Below are 15,928 nucleotides of genomic sequence, written 5' to 3' on the forward strand. Positions count from 1 at the left end.
GGAACTCAACATCATCTCATACGCCCATGACACCCAGCTGATCCTCCCCCTCACTTACGAACCCACAACCGCCAGAACCAGCTGCCTCAAACTCAACTCGGACAAGACCGAAGTACTCATCCTGGGACCCACCACTTCAGCTTGGTATGACCCCGGGTGGCCAGTCGCCCTGGGAGCTTCCACCAACCTGATGGACCACGCAAGTAACCTCAGCATCATACTGGACTCATCGCTCACTATGAACCGCAAAATCAATGCAGTTTCCTCAGCCTGTAAAACATGTCACTGGTGTTCATCCTCTTTGACTCCAGCCATACACTGTTCTACACATAATAAGAATATGTTTCTCCTCAACTGCCGGTCCCTGCCCAAACACCATACGGAACTGGCGTTATTGATTGAGGAGCTTAATCCCGAGGCCCTTTTTCTAACCGAGACATGGCTCCAGTTACAAAATGACCCAGCATTAGTATGGGCCACTCCGCAGGGTTATACCATCAAACGTCTGGATCGCCAGGCAGGTAGAGGTGGAGGACTGGCCATCATATATAGAGATATCTACACATGTCGTGTCACCTCCTCTACCACATTAGCCTGTGAGAGCCTATGCTTTGCCCTTGAACTTTCCCATACCTTCACTTTCTCCGGTATTTTAGTTTATCGACCACCTGGTCCCCTTGGTGATTTCATCACTGACATGACGGATATAGCTGCTAACTTGGTGCTCACCGGAGCAAATCTTACCTTGCTGGGTGACCTAAATTTGCACCTAGACGATCCGTTGGATGGCGCCGCCAATAGCCTCCGCTCAAATCTTCAGGCGATTGGCCTGTCTCAAAAGGGGTTCCATGCAACACATAATAAAGAACACCTTCTAGATCATGTTTACAGTAACCTAGACACCCTTTCGGCTGAAGTACCGATTCCACTACCCTGGACCGATCATTTTTTAATCCCCCTTACCTGGCCCATAAGTACTCCCCCTGCACTACAAACCCAGGACAAATATTGGGGTAGGAAATGGAGCTCTTTATCGCTTCTTAAATGGGAACAAGTCCTTTCTGAACATCCACCCCAGAAAACGAGCAACTCCAATAGGGCAGCCCTTAACTTTGATAATTGGATTTCTGATACTCTCGACCAAGTTCTTCCGAAAGGCTCTCTGCAAGCAATAAAAAGACCCAAAGTTGCTCCTTGGTATTCTCCTGCTCTTAGAACTTTGAAACAAGGATGCCGTAAAGCGGAGAGAGCTTGGAGGAAAGATCGCTCTCAGATGAAGGAATCAGAGTACAGAACTACAATTAGGCACTATAAAAATGAAATAAAACTTGCCCAAGTTGAGTTCTATGGAACCAAAATCACCCGGGCAGCGAACGCTCCTAGAGAAATTTTTAAAATCGCAAAATCTCTTATTTCTCCTCCCTCTGAGCTCCTGGCATCAGATGGTGCACAGGCCCGGTGTGATAATCTCGCCACTTTTTTCTTTCAAAAGATTCAGACCATACATTCCCTACTTTCAACAGGTGGGAAGGACACGGGTCTTACTTCTACGTCAGATCCTGATCGGCCCATGTCCTGTTCACTGGTTACCTTTCCTCTCTTGGATTTCGGTACACTGGATAAAATGGTCCACAAAGTCACTTCTGGATCTCCCAATGACCCGGCCCCTCCGCAGACCTTAGTTAAGGTGATTGATACTATCCGTCCGTACATCTTAGATGTCCTTAACACCTCCATCACCTCTAACTCCGTTCCAGCCCCATGGAAGTGCGCAATGGTCAGGGCCCTGTTGAAGAAACCGAACTTGGATCAGAATAATCTGTCCAATTTTCGTCCCATCTCGCTGCTCCCGTGGATGAGTAAACTGGTGGAGAGACATGTCAATAAGGTCTTAGTGGACTATTTGGAGTCCAATAATCTACTACGTGTCTCCCAGACGGGGTTCCGCCCTCAGCATGGCACTGAAACTGCCCTTCTGGCAGTAACAGAGGCAGCTAGAGCCATAATGGACCAGGGAGGAAAAACAGCCATTATACTACTCGATCTAAGTGCCGCGTTCGACACAGTTAACCATGCCACATTATTACATCGTTTGAAGAGCATGGGTGTGTCGGGCGCGGCCCTTGCTTGGCTGACTTCCTTCCTGGACGAGCGATTTTTTCGGGTGTTTGAGGGTGAGGTGGTATCATCTAAGCATCCGCTTAGTTGTGGAGTTCCTCAGGGTTCCTCCCTGAGCCCCACCCTTTTTAACATTTACATGCAGCCTCTGGAGGAGATAGTCCACCCGTTTGGTGTGCGGATTGTCACCTACGCAGATGATACCCAACTGGTGGTCTCCCTGGACCATTCGGAGGGTTCATCTAACACCTTGGGTCCCTGTCTAGAGGCTGTTGCTAAGTGGATGCAATCCTCCCACCTCAAACTCAATGGGGAGAAGACCGAGATCATGCTATTGGGCAATCCTTCTTTGACCAACTTAGTTTCCATCTGGCCCTCATGTCTCGGTGCCCCCCTCCCCCTAAACCCCTGATAAAGAGCTTGGGAATTTGGCTTGACAAAGCACTGGATTTTTCAGCTCAAGCCAGTAAAACTGCCTCCACATGCGTCGGGTTGATGAAAATGCTCCGCAAAGTGCTCCCTCTGCTCCCAATCCAGGCGAGGAGGATCATGGTGCAGGCCCTGATACTTTCTCGCCTGGACTATGGAAATGTGTTATATCTGGGAGCCCCCGCGGCAGTGGTCAACAGGCTCCAAGTCACCCAAAACTGTGCCGCGCGACTATTGTTCAACATCCCTCGCTGGCAATCAGCCAGGAAGGCTCTAAAAGAACTCCACTGGCTCCCTGTGGCTGCTCGAACGCAGTTTAAGGCCATGTGCATTTTGCACAAATCTTTCCATCGAACAGGCCCTGCTATTCTGCATCCTCTAGTGTTACCTTACACCCCTTCCAGAGCTCTCCGCTCTGGTACACTGCATCTGGCAACCTCGTCCAAAATTAATAAAGCCAGATGGGGCGGGCGTTCCTTCACCCACACAGCGGCAAGGCTTTGGAACTCTCTGCCTCTTACCCTGAGAGAAAACAGCAACCTACTGTCCTTCAGGAAGGCCTTGAAGACCCACTTGTTTGCAAAAGCGAATTAAGTACCCGTTGGCCCGACACAGTAATCAGTCTAAAGCGCTGCGAGGCCTCCGGGTAGTTATGCGCTATAGAAGTGTAATTTTTCATTTCATTTCATTTCAGCCTGCTTCCATACAATCTGCCTGCTTTGAAAGACGTTCAGATGGATCCCCACAGAATCCAGAAAGACTGTCACCGACGAACTCCTCACCAGCAGACTCGACTACTGCAACGCACTCTACGCTGGCGTCACCTGAAACAGCTCCAGAAACTTCAGTACATGCAAAACGTCACAGCCAGACAGGTCCACGACATCCCCCACTGCAGCCGCACCATGCAACACCTCCAGCAACTCCACTGGCTCCCAGTCCTCAAGAGAATCTCTTTCAAGCTCCTCAATCACAGCTACAAAGCTCTACACAACCAAGGACCAGCATACCGGATCCACCGCCTCACATTCTACGTACCCGCCAGACAGCTACGATCCTCCCAACTCGCCCTTGCTTCCATCCCCAGGATCCACAAGACCAGAACGAGAGAAGATCTTTCGCACACTTCACCACCAAGACCTGGAACGCCCTGCCCCTCCAACTCAGGCAATCCGCGTCACTGACTCAATTTAGCAAGGACCTCAAGACCTGGCTCTTTGAATAATCCTCCACCCAGTCCGACCAGTAGCCCCCCCTTCCCCAGCGCTTTGAGACCCTCTTGTAAGTGTAGTCGCGCTATAGAAGATCCTGATTGAGTCATTGTCCTCCCCTGCGCGGTATCATAAACTAACCATGCAGCAGTTGTGGGGCCAACCTCCAGTGTCCCTGTCAGGCCCAGGTTGGTTTGCATGACTTGTAACCTCAGGCAGTGTACGCTTTTTAGGTCTCGCCTAGCGTTGCTGCGCACATGCGCAGCTCGCTCGGCGAGATTTATTGCTAATGAGGAGTTTCAGTAAAGGGCTTGAAGCCCCGCCCCTCATTTCCATTGGCCAGCCTCACCGTTTATTCAGTGGCCTGCCATTGGAAATGAGGGTTTTTGTTTGCCGCCCTTTTGTGAGCGATCCGGACTGGGTCGCCTGCTTCACGGCTGTCGTGAAGCACTTTCTTATCTTTATGGGGCCATGTGTTTAAATAAATGGCCCCATAAAGACAAGAGATCCCCATGCTTCTGCTGCAGCGCAGTCCTCTTTCACCTTCGGGACCGCGCTAGTTAATGAAGGTTCTCACTTTCTGCTCTGAAATCTGTAGCCATTCGTCACGGGCACAGTTTTCCCAGCTCTCACTCCTCCGCTCTCCCCTGACCCTCTAAAAAAAAAACATTGCTCAAAATCTAGCAAAAAATAGAGCGCCTTCCCTTCGCATGAAAGCACTATCCGCGACATTTCAACAAGGACATGCGCGGGAGGCCTTATTTGAGGACAAGTTGCATCCGTTTTCCACAGGTGCCCAGAATACGCATCGGCAGAATTCAGCACTACACAACATACTTCACATTAACATATAGAAAGTAGAAGGGTAACACTTACTAAGTTAATCTTGTGTTCCGCTGCTGTATTATCGGAACCGCCTCTTGTGTCCCCATGATCACGGGTGAGCAGGATTCCAGTGGGGTACAGCGCCCAGTTCAACATCAGAAGGCCTCTTAGCGCTGTGGGCTTGAACGTGAGGCCCATTAGTGAGACTATAACGGAACTCGATGAATGCGGAAAGTCACTTCTGTGTTTTCGGCGAGTCGAGCTGGGTAGGGTTCAGTGAAGGGAGGGGCGGGAGCTGCAGGGGTGGGAGGGTGGGGGGAGCCCGCCAGACCCACGCAGGTGATACATGCGGCATCAGGTGTCGGCACCGTTTGTCGGACGGGTTTCTGAAGCCTGACTCTGCCGCCAGGTGAAAGGCCCCTTCAGGCATGCCATTTTACCTCTTTTCACCACATTCCTTTTCTCTAGCTCCCAGGTGAGGGAGCAACAGTCCACACCGGTACAGTCAGGTCTGTAAACTTCAAGGTCCCGTTTTCTGAGACCTGTCTCTTTGGTCTTTAGCCCACGCCTGTCTCGGCCTTCCTGCCTTTCATCCTCTAACGCATCACTATTAGCGCCTTTAAGTATTGACATCTAACTCTTCCCGGGCCTCCTGCTCTGTTCCCCCGCTGCCCTGACTCTTGTGTCCTCTTCCTATCCATCTCTTCCACCGGACCCGATTTCAAAGTGACTGTCTCATACTTTCCTTGCATCTGTCTCTCACCTTTGTCTCCCATCTGTCACTGCTGCAACACTCATGCTGGCCTCGCAGCTTGTCTCTCAGTACAGTGCACCCTCCAGGAATCGAGTCTCTCTGGAGCCCGCCCTGCCCCCACCAGCCCTTCTGTCTACTTTCTATCAGACCCTATGAGTCCACGTCAAACTCTTCCTCTGCCCAGTCTGTCGCCTCCTCTTCTTCCTCCCATTTCAGCTTGTCTCTTCAGTTTGCACCCCAGTCACCGTCTCTTAATCTTCTAGCGCTGTCTCTTTCACTTATCTCCCCTCTTCCAATGCTGCCGTCGTGCTCGGGCACTAAGTGCCCTTGTCTGTCACCTCTCCTTCTCTCTGCCCTGCTTCGTCTCCCCTTTCTTCCCTCAGTCTCGTGTCTACTCCCTCCTCCCTTGCTCTTTCTCCCTCCATCTCCGCCTCATCCTTCTCTTTCCACCCCTACCACCCTCCTCTCCCTACCACCCTCCTCTCTCTACCACCCTCCTCTCTCCTCTCCCTTTCTGTCCCTAAACCCTTTCGCTCCCTCTTAAGTTCATGCACTCTCTGAAAAGCGGTTACATTCGCCAACAATACTTGTTTTACATTAAAAATGCAATAGGTCTCGCCTTTCATTAAGTTAAAACCATTTGCTTTGCAATACAATACCATTAGCAAAGTAAATGGCTTTAACTTAATCAAAGGCGAAACCTATTGCATTTTCAATGCTTGTTACTCTAAGAGTGTTCAGTCAGTTCATTGCAACCATTCACCTCTCGTGTCTCTTCCCTGCAGGTAGCACAGATTATGAAGAACGAAATGGAGAATGCATTGAAGTTGTCTGTGAAACTAAAAGTGAAAGTAAAAATGGGCCCTAGTTGGGGTGTGATGCAAGACCTTGACCTGTGACCTGGAAGCGGACCGCAGCCAATAATTGACACTGCAAGGACTTAGAACTCCCGCCTTCTTCGGAGGTCACAGCCCTGATGGCACGAGCTAAGGGTGGAGTAGCTGTGAAGACTCAGCATGCATTGCATTATGCACACTGAAGAGGTGTCTCTTTGGTAAAACTGGCAACAGATGCCATTGGTCGCCATTGGTTCATCGCGAGAGATGGCGCCAGGCTTCTAAATTTTACGACAAAAACAAGTATTGACGAGCAAAGTCGTGGAACAGATAAATGGATTTTTGGTTCCTGTCAGCAGAACTTGTTTGGAGCAGCAGGTCTGCTTGTAAAATATGTGTGCAGCTATGAATTGTGATGTGTATGCCCGCAGGGAAGCACACAAAAGGGACACACTGTTCTCACTTAAACCTCGCAGCTGGGCTGCTCTCACTGTATATGTGACAGAAGTTTGGGAAACAAAAGTTTAATATTTAATAATATAATTTTAGTGAGCGAATACTTGAATTTACCACATGAATTATAAAGCTGCAGATATATTGCTACAATGAAATAACTTTTAAATTAAATAAACATTGATTTATCAGTCGCTCTGTTGCGTTTCTGTAAAATAATAATGTAGCCGCAGATGGTACATTTTTCCTTCTTTCCCAAATGAATATCTATCCTTGCAAAGACACTTTTGGGGTGTGCTCGCTGTGAGTCACGTGTATTTTTGTCAAGCTTAATCCAGCGGTGCAGTTCCATCGTGTACATGTTTGGGTCCACAGGCAAGACATATTTTGGGACCCCCTGCAAGGAACAACTTTAAATTTGTTACCAGTGTTTAACTACCTCAAGTCCTTCTTATGCCAACAATATAAAATTATTTCTTCAACATTCAGAAACGGGGGCACGTAAAAACAGCGAAACGTGGAGGCTTCCACCCACCAAACAGTATCAGAGGGTATCTTAAACCTCAGGGCACAAGTCCTAAAAAAGAAGTGGGGGATGCTCCAAGTTAGGTGGTCTCACCGGAAGTGACATCACGACAGGAAATGACGTCACGAAAGGTGGCTTGCACCATCAGACTCATTGCCTCCCCTCGCTCACCCCTTAGATGCGATTGCAGCAGAGAAGCCAGCGCCTTGAGACCCTCATGGGTGAGTAGTGCGCTTTACAAATGATATGATTGATTGATTGATTGATTTAGCGCGTGAGCAGCGTTCTGAATGAGCTCCAATCTCGCCCCAGAGAGGCCAAAGAGTGAATGTGTGGCTCCATTTGCTCCAGTTATCGAGCTCTCAAGTTTTCCACTGTCACGTGGGCGATGTCAGCCAGTCCTGGTTTTACAACTCTCCTTGCTTTGCATTTTGCATAATAGTGTAATAGTAATAAGGCAGGTAAAATTCCAATCGCACAAATCTCTCGAGTCACTGGGTAAAGGGAGATCGACGAGGCGGCCATGCGGCCAAGAAACGCCATCATTGAAAGTCCAGCTTTTGGGCAGTGGGACGACGTCCACGTGGTAAAAACCTTGTGAACTAAGTGCGGCCCCGCCATCCACCCGCGTGGTACCCTGACTCGAGCCCTGTTCAACCTGCATTAATGAACCCATTTATTTTTGAGCTTCCATCCATTTTTTTACATGGATTTCACTGACTGACCTGCCTGTTCCTCACACTGCAGGAAAGACCTGCTAAGGAGATCTTGGTAGATGTTCAGTGGACTAGAGCATCATGTTAACATGCAGCTCTTGAAATTGTAGCTTTAGCCGCTGCTTGAAAGTAATCGCAAACTAATTTATCTTCACATTATCCATTTCTTCTGCAACAACGAAAATCAAAGCAATGCTCCCAGGATTTTCACCATTTTCAGGTGAAATTTGATCGTTTTCTCCCTAATTCCCCGTCTTCCCTTCCTTTTCCTTCCTCTCTTCTTTCCAAGTCTCCACTCCTCTGGCCAGTCAGAGACCTCTGTCCCTACTCAGAGAAATGGCCAGAGAGCTAGAAAGAGCTAAAGGTAGGTAAGGAGAGAGAAGCTGAGCTAAGTAGAGAGAGCTAGAAATAGGGAGAAATAAATGAAGATAGAGGAAGAGTGGGGAGAAATAAATGAAGATAGAGGAAGAGTAGGGAGAAATAAATGAAGATAGAGGAAGAGTGGTGAGAAATAAATGAAGATAGAGGAAGAGTAGGGAGAAATAAATGAAGATAGAGGAAGAGTGGTGAGAAATAAATGAAGATAGAGGAAGAGTGGTGAGGTACACTAGGGAGTGCGGTGGACAGAGAGGTAAAGTACAAAGAGATGGATGAGAGAGACAGAGGGAATGGGCGAAATGATATGGTAACAAGAGTAGTGAGGCTTTCCTTCCCCTGCTCGTGCTCAGCAGCAGGAGGGCAGAATCGTGCCTGGGGTCAGCAGCAGCACTAGCTTGCTGGCAGACCCTGGAAGGCTGTTGCCGGGAGCACTGAGGGCTTCCAGGAGGAGCCCCCCGGTGCATGGAGTCACACCTCCCACACTGGTATCGGTGTTGGGGTATGATTCCAACATGTCTGATTCCAAACATGCTCAGGTTCGGCACAGCCAATATATTGTTAGCCATTGCATAATGACACATGACCACTATATGTATCAAAATGGGTGACTGGACTTATGAAGCCTGGAGAATCACCTCCAGGGTTTGTAGGGGGGTCCTGCTCATGCAGGGCACCCTAACACTTATAACCAAGCACCCTGCCTTCCGGATTGAAAGGTCTACCTACGGGGTGACTTATATATTTTAAGTGCAGTTACCTCAGATATAAGAAAACGTATATCTGTTGTGAGTGGTGCTAGCACCAGCTCACACAGGCTGCAATGGCAGGCCTGTAGTCCCAGTCTGAGTGGTCTCCCATGGGTGGCATATTACATGCTTCAGCCCGTGGGAGACCCCTGGTGTACCTATGCCCTGGGTACCTTAGTACCATATACTAGGGACTTACAAGGTACCAGTAGGCAATTGGGAAGGTACCAAATTACTTACCACAATCAACTTTAGGGAGGAAGCACAGTGACTGGGGTCTTGGTTAGCAGGACCCCAGTCAGACTAGTCCGAAAACAGAAGGACACCAGCAAAAATTGGGGGTGACCATGAAAGCGGATACTACTTCCCTACAGGAGCAGTTCCAGGAGAGCTTATAACTGCCTTGGATGCTTCCCCTGAGAATTCTCTACTTCACATATTGTTCATTTTTAAATAAAATGTCAATTTATTTTCACTGAAATAATTAGGTGACCCATGCAGATACACCCAGTCAATCAGGAAATCAGGGTTTACCCTATCGCACTGTTATTGGCAGCACCAGGCCATGCCCATTTACCAAGCCCATTAGAAAATTCACCAGTGCTTCCTGAGCTTTATCTGGAGGGGAAAGGCATCAAGGGTTTCTCAGAGACTTAAGTCAGCCAAGGGAGGCTGCAGATGGATCACATCATTGTTCTAAGACCTTTTTGGGGTCTGGTTTGGGTGGATAAACAACTAGGCCCCAAAACCCCTATCTCCAGTAAATACTACACAAAAACATGGGACACGTAAATAGTGTTGCAGGGTTTGGTGACATATCCATCCCTCTACATTCCTGTTTGTTACAGTGCGGCCTTCACTCCCTCTCAGGAGGGCCAGGCATTTTATAAGTGGAGAGAACGTGGTTGCAGAATGATTTCAGACTTGAATGAGATTTAAGTCCCCAAGACCTTCCTGCAATATAAGGCAACATTTAACCTCCCTAAGATGGAATGACTTTGCTATGCTCTGATTCAGCATTGGATAACATATCCTTCTGTTTGCTGTGGGGCTACCAGAGACAAGACTCAATTCGAAACACTCTTCCCAAAATTGCTGGGTTCCAAGGGCACAATTGATCACCTATACAAGATGTTGTAAGTGCAGGAAAAACACAACATAGAATAGAAACGCACACTGGGGAAGCAATGCACTTCAGAACAATGGGAGGGATTGGGGTGAGATGTGAACTCATGTTCAATATTGATTCAGGTTAGGGAGATACATTATAAGGTATGGGACAGCTGGTCAAACACCCCCTTCAGACTACAGCATGTGTATTATAATGAGTGTCCTAGATGTTGGCTGGGTTGTGGCACACTAGGATTGGCTCTGCACAATTGGTGCGACTGCTGTCGGGCTGTCCTTTTTGGGAGGGGTTTTTGCAACTGCATTGGTACATACTTGGGTACCCGATACCATTGCACTCAGGGCCATGGTAAAAAGTGAGTGGCCCACTGTGCTTTTAACTCCTGGGGAGTGCTAAATTGACTATTGCTTATAATTGGAAATGTGCAGACTGCACCCTTGTTAGCCACTGGAACCAGAGGATATACTCAATCCTTGCCATGGAACATTTAATGAGCAGTATGAATGGCACCCACCTACAATCTGAAGCCAAGTGGAAACCTGTGTTGGCTGGGTTGAGCAGAGGCCCTTCCAACTCCGTTCTTCCTCCGCAATGGAGGGCCTTAAACTTTTTCAATGAAGATGGCGATCTGTACCTTTCCCCTTTTCTTCCTGTTTATTTTTTTCAGCTATGAGTCCATAAATAGTGTACCCAAAAAGGGATGTTTTATGTGGTGAATAGATGGGGTGGGAGGTTTGCACTTCTGAAGGTGAATTTGCAGAAATGGTGAGGTGGGATAAGGGGAGGGGCAGTAAAATAAAGTTTGGGCGTATGATGATTTGAAATACGTTTGATATAGCACAACTCTCAAGTAATCTTTCATTTGGACTTCCTTACTGTTTATTTGTTACAAGCTATTGTCCATGGATGTATAGGCAGATGGCGTTTATGCAGATGACTTCTATCTAAACATCTGATAAGATTTATACAAAGAAAAGCTGGATTAGGCTGAGAGTGACTAGATACTTACACCTATGCTCTTTCTCAACTTATAAACCACCAGCAATTTACAACAGAGGCAACCCTAAACCGATTGATCCTTCAGCTCGGCAGTGTGGTACTGCCAAATCTAGAGATTCTTTAAGCTAGGACTCTAAGCTGGACAAACTATGTGCGGCTATTAATGCTACAGGAGAGCGCCTGGAGGGCAAGATAGACTCCATTGCAGTTGAGCTGGGCCTGATCTGGGAAGACTCCAAGAAGTTGGCTGGGTGAGTGTCAGCCTTGGAGCAAGCCGTCCAATCCAAACCCTGGAACCAGAGGCCCAAGCCACAGCATGCCGTCTAACTGATCTGGAGGCACAAATACAGAGGTTGGTTGCATGACTGGATGACTAGGAGGGGAGGGCTCGTCGCAACAACATCAGGGTTGTCGGTCTGCTTGAGGGAGTAGAGGGTGAACCAAACCAGCCCACTAGGCAACAAGCGGCTGCGGAGTGAACCAGAGCAATGGAGGTGGTGGCTTCAATGCATTTCAGTGTGAGCTCCCTACACCTGGAAGCTTGATCCTGTTTTTCTTGTTTACTTTATTTGATCTTGACAGTTGTATAAAAAAATGCAATAAACAAATCAAAAAAGTCTAGTGTCCGGTGTAGCTCAGCCTGGTGACCAGCCCAGGCAAGAGGAATAAGTTAGCAGCCAGATTGTTTCTTAACGACATGCTAAGTCAAGCGACTGTGTACTTTTAGTGGTTGTAGAAAAAGAATAAAAAATCTTGCCTCTTACAAACTATACTTTAGGAAAATCAAAACCCAAATCATTAACAAAATTGTGGTTTCTGATTGATATGTTTCTACCTGCAGATTCCGCACTTTTGGAATCTCCTCCTTTTGCCGGGCTAGATCTGTAAATTTTAATTTGCTCTTCTTTGCAGATAGGCGGTGCCTTTCCTCTGGTTCTACTACGATATGACATCAACAAGTCATGTAAGGTCCACCCATGGTACACTGGCATCAGTTCTTTTTCATCACCTTTTTGTGTGCATCTGAAGTTGCTCTCCTCACAACATATCCTGCAGAATGTATCTTTTGCAGTGTTTAGCCTCAAAATCTCAGGATTTTAATCATGTTGATACTGTTATTAGCAGATGTGGCTCTCGGACCAGTACAATGTTTTCCCTTGGGGCTGGGGTCCAAGTAGAACAGTAGGTCATGCAAGAAATGTGTTCCAAGCAAGATTAGATTAGGATCAGGCGGCAAAGCTCTTCATTTCATGGGTCCATGATAAATGATGGACCCATCACTGGTCAGGCCAAGGTATTGCGTCGGCTCCTGCTGCGACTCGCCTTCTACCAGCAAATTTGTAACTGCGGGCTGCTTCAAAGGACAAGCACAAGCCCAGAAAAAAACACAGTAAGCACCAAGAAAGCAACTATTTGGCTTCACAAAGTTGTTATTGCTCAAGGGCTAGGTCCTCCAGTTGGCGGGTTTAGTCTCCAGTTCCAGCCTTGCCGCCGTACCCAGAACCAGTCTTGGTGGAGATAAGGTCGGCGCCGGCTCTGGACCCAGCACCCTTGCTGTATTTCTGAAGTTTCCAGCTGATGGCGCTGGCCCCGCACAGATTGCAGTTTTCACCCAGCCTATGCTGGCCCTTTTGTGCTCCAGCCTCGCTAGCTCTGGTGCGCTATGCACATGCAGGCTCTAAGAAACCATTGGGGCCTCTTACCAGAGTTTCACCAGCAGCTCCCTCCCTGTCGGCTCCACTCAACCTCCTCTTGAGATCCTTTTAGCACCAAATGGAACTCTTCCTCCACCAAAGCCCTTGTTGGGCACCCCATCACCAACTTAGTTTAAATCCAGTGCAGAGTAGCTCTAATTTTCTAGACCGTGGCCTTCCTAGTCTCAACTGTTGAAGGAAGAGTCCTCCTACAGGCCGTTGCTCGGGATGAGTATTATGGCTGACTTGAGGGGATTTTAGGATCAGGTTCATATCCTATTCAGATGCTCAGTATTATTCATCTTGATAATGATGACATCAGTGAGGCAGGCAATCTACTTCCCCATATGAAGACTGATAGTGATGACTTCAGTGGGTGCTTGGATACCGCTTGGAGTGTCTTTCGGGTCCTCCTCCGAGGATGTCGCCTCGTTCACAGCTGTCCTATGCAAAGCAGCGGAGGGATCGTTAAATTACCTTTACCGGTAGAGGCAACTAAAACTAACCTCCTCACAGAAGCCCTGCATCTTCTGCACACAGCCTTTACTTTCTTTAATGAAGCGCTAATGGATCCCATTTTGGTCACCTGGAGCAAACCAGCTTTTGGTCCTGCAGTGACCTGCCAGGGCATACGTTGTCATCATCCAACTGCTGGAGGCCTGAAGTTTTCCTGAAGTTTTTAACAGCAGACCCCTCTCCGGGGAATCTTTTGTTCTGGGTTCCTCTTCCTCGAAACAGAACACTGGCTCTATTCCTTCTACTAGAAACAGCAACTCAGAAGAATTGAGACAACAGGAAAGAAGGTCTTCTCTTAAGGGAGCCTTGCCTTCTGTTCTACAAACTCAGCTTGCCTTTTGGCATGTTGCTCCCATGCTGTGTGGAAAATGGCACATCTTTTTGCTGGGGTCATGTGCTTTGGGCAAGAAGTGGCCCTGGATCCTCCACTGAGGCCTGGACACGTGGGTTTAGTGATGCAGTCCATGGGCTCCTCCACAGCCTCCATCTGCCTTGCTTGGCAGTAGTCTGTCTGTTTTTCCGGTAACCTACAAGTTTTCCTTATGGACATGCCCTTTGATGGAGCAGGCCTCCAGTGAGAATGCTAACTCAGCACTGGAATACTTCAAACACTTCCGTAATTGGGACTGGTACAGCAAGTTCAGAACTAACCCTGGGTGAAGTACTACGCTACGCTCGCGTAGTTTGCGCTACTTCGCACTACGCGAATTGCTTGTAGCACAGTGCAAACACGCATAGCGGTCATTTTTTGCTTGCTCGTGGTCCTCAAGATCAAGTTGGCGACCACGAGCAGAATGACATCCCGGTGAGACTTTTTCCTCCTTGGCGATCAGCAACATCAAGTTGCCGATCACGAGCGTGGAAAACAAACCTCCCGGCGAGCTTCTCAACGCGGGGAGGTCAGGTTTCTCATTGGGAGTGGTCGCATATGCTCGCGACCGCTCGCGATGAGAAACTACCGGTCCGCGTTGAGAAAGCTGCCGCTCGAGTAGAAATCTACTCGAGCAGCAGAAAACGACCGCTTGCACTGTGCAAGATGCAGTTTGCACTGATTGCACAGTGCCGGATGCTTGTCCGCACTGTGCAATCAGTGCGAACAGCATTTTGCGTAGCTCGCGCAGTGCGAAGTGCACTTCGCGTAGCTACGCGTAGCGCTACTACGCAAATTACGCCTATCATCAGAGCTACGAGGCACAGAGGCAGCGCCTTCTCATCCTGGGCACCCTACCATTGGAATAGGTTACCTTTATCCGAGCATGTACGGACTTCACTACATTAAAAAAACTCTTGAAAACCTGGCTTTTCTCTCAGTAGGCGAATCTCTCTCTACACCCACAATGCAATGGCGCCTAGATATCCCTGTGGGGATGATTTGTGCGCCTAACAAATGCATCGAATAAATATTCTCCATGGCTACTCTTTCGCAGGCGCCAGCCCCCACAGTAAGTGCAGCAGGCAAACCAGTATTTCGTAGCCACTGAGGGCATGGTGCGTCGAAATGCTGTGGGTTCAGCATCTCTAGTCCTCTTCCCCAGTCTCCCCCACATCACCTCTTTAACTCCCCATTGAGGGGGGGTGTCTTCATTTGTCACACTGGCAACCCACCACCACAGACCAGTGGGCACTGGGCTTGGGAAAAGACATTTCCAATAAACACTGGAAGAGTATTCTACAAGTTGAAAGGGGCTCCAGTAATCCTAGGTTTCATTCCACCCCATTTAACTACCTATACCGGATGTACAGAATTCTGAAACTTATAAAATGTATTTTTCCGGGTGCCCCGTCCGAGTGCCCCAGAATTCGCCATCTTGAGGTAGATTTCTCCCACATGGTGCGGGAAGGCCCAGGTAGCCACCGCACTTGGGGGGCGGTGGTTGAGAATGTTTCGGGGGTGGTGGAACGCACTACACTCCACCCCTGACACCGGAAGTATGGCCTCTGGGTCTACTCACAAGGCCTAAAAGGAATGGAAGACTGCGTGGATGGGAGCTTGCTGCAGGCAATGTTTGTTTTCAAATCAGGGAAATTAGCAGTAAAAACTGGCCCAGCAGACCATAACACAGGTCCACACGCAGCCCCAAAAACGTGCTCACTCTCACACATGGCGCGTTGTGCGCTGCCTGTTTACCCATGGAGGCCAGGCTGACCCCCGCCCCCTGCAACTGGACATTTCGCAACGGAATGTATTAGTATACAGGGCCCATCACGAAATCAGAGATTTGTACAAATAGTCAATAAAATGTTATAACACTGCATGCAACCTGCCTTTTTATGCATCGGGACCTGTCTCTTCATACATCGGACCTGTCTATTTACACAGGGGAACCTTTCTCTTTACATATCGGGACCGTTCTCTGGGCCTGTCTCTTTATACATCAGGCCCTGTCTCTTGACCTGTCTCTTCATACATGGGGGGGGTCTCTTATACCTCGGGCCCCGTCTCTTTGGCTCCAGACCTCGTGCTCGGCCCCAGCGGGTGCTCCAGTCCGGCCCCGCGGCTGGTGCTCGGACCCGCTCCCGGCTCCAGCCTCGCCGCAGCCCCGCGGGCGGAGCAAAGCTGCTCCAGATGCGCCCGCGGCAGAGTTTTAATAAAGTATA

General features: G+C 48.7%; 1 protein-coding gene across 2 annotated transcripts in view; it reads left to right on the forward strand.

The window, feature by feature from the left end:
- POLQ (DNA polymerase theta) overlaps nucleotides 1-15,928 on the forward strand; it is a 478,304-nt gene that overhangs the window by 444,010 nt on the left and 18,366 nt on the right. Inside the window, exon 31 of one of the 2 annotated variants that reach the window (XM_078656637.1) lies at nucleotides 6,123-6,820. The exons of the other annotated variant lie outside the window; for it this stretch is intronic. Coding sequence (XP_078512763.1) covers nucleotides 6,123-6,236 — 114 coding nt within the window. The 3' untranslated portion in view covers nucleotides 6,237-6,820. Of the gene's footprint in view, nucleotides 1-6,122; nucleotides 6,821-15,928 lie in introns of those variants that run through there. 2 annotated transcript variants of the gene reach the window in all.

The sequence above is a fragment of the Lissotriton helveticus genome, chromosome 8 (assembly GCF_964261635.1).
Source record: "Lissotriton helveticus chromosome 8, aLisHel1.1, whole genome shotgun sequence".
Lineage (NCBI taxonomy): Eukaryota > Metazoa > Chordata > Amphibia > Caudata > Salamandridae > Lissotriton > Lissotriton helveticus.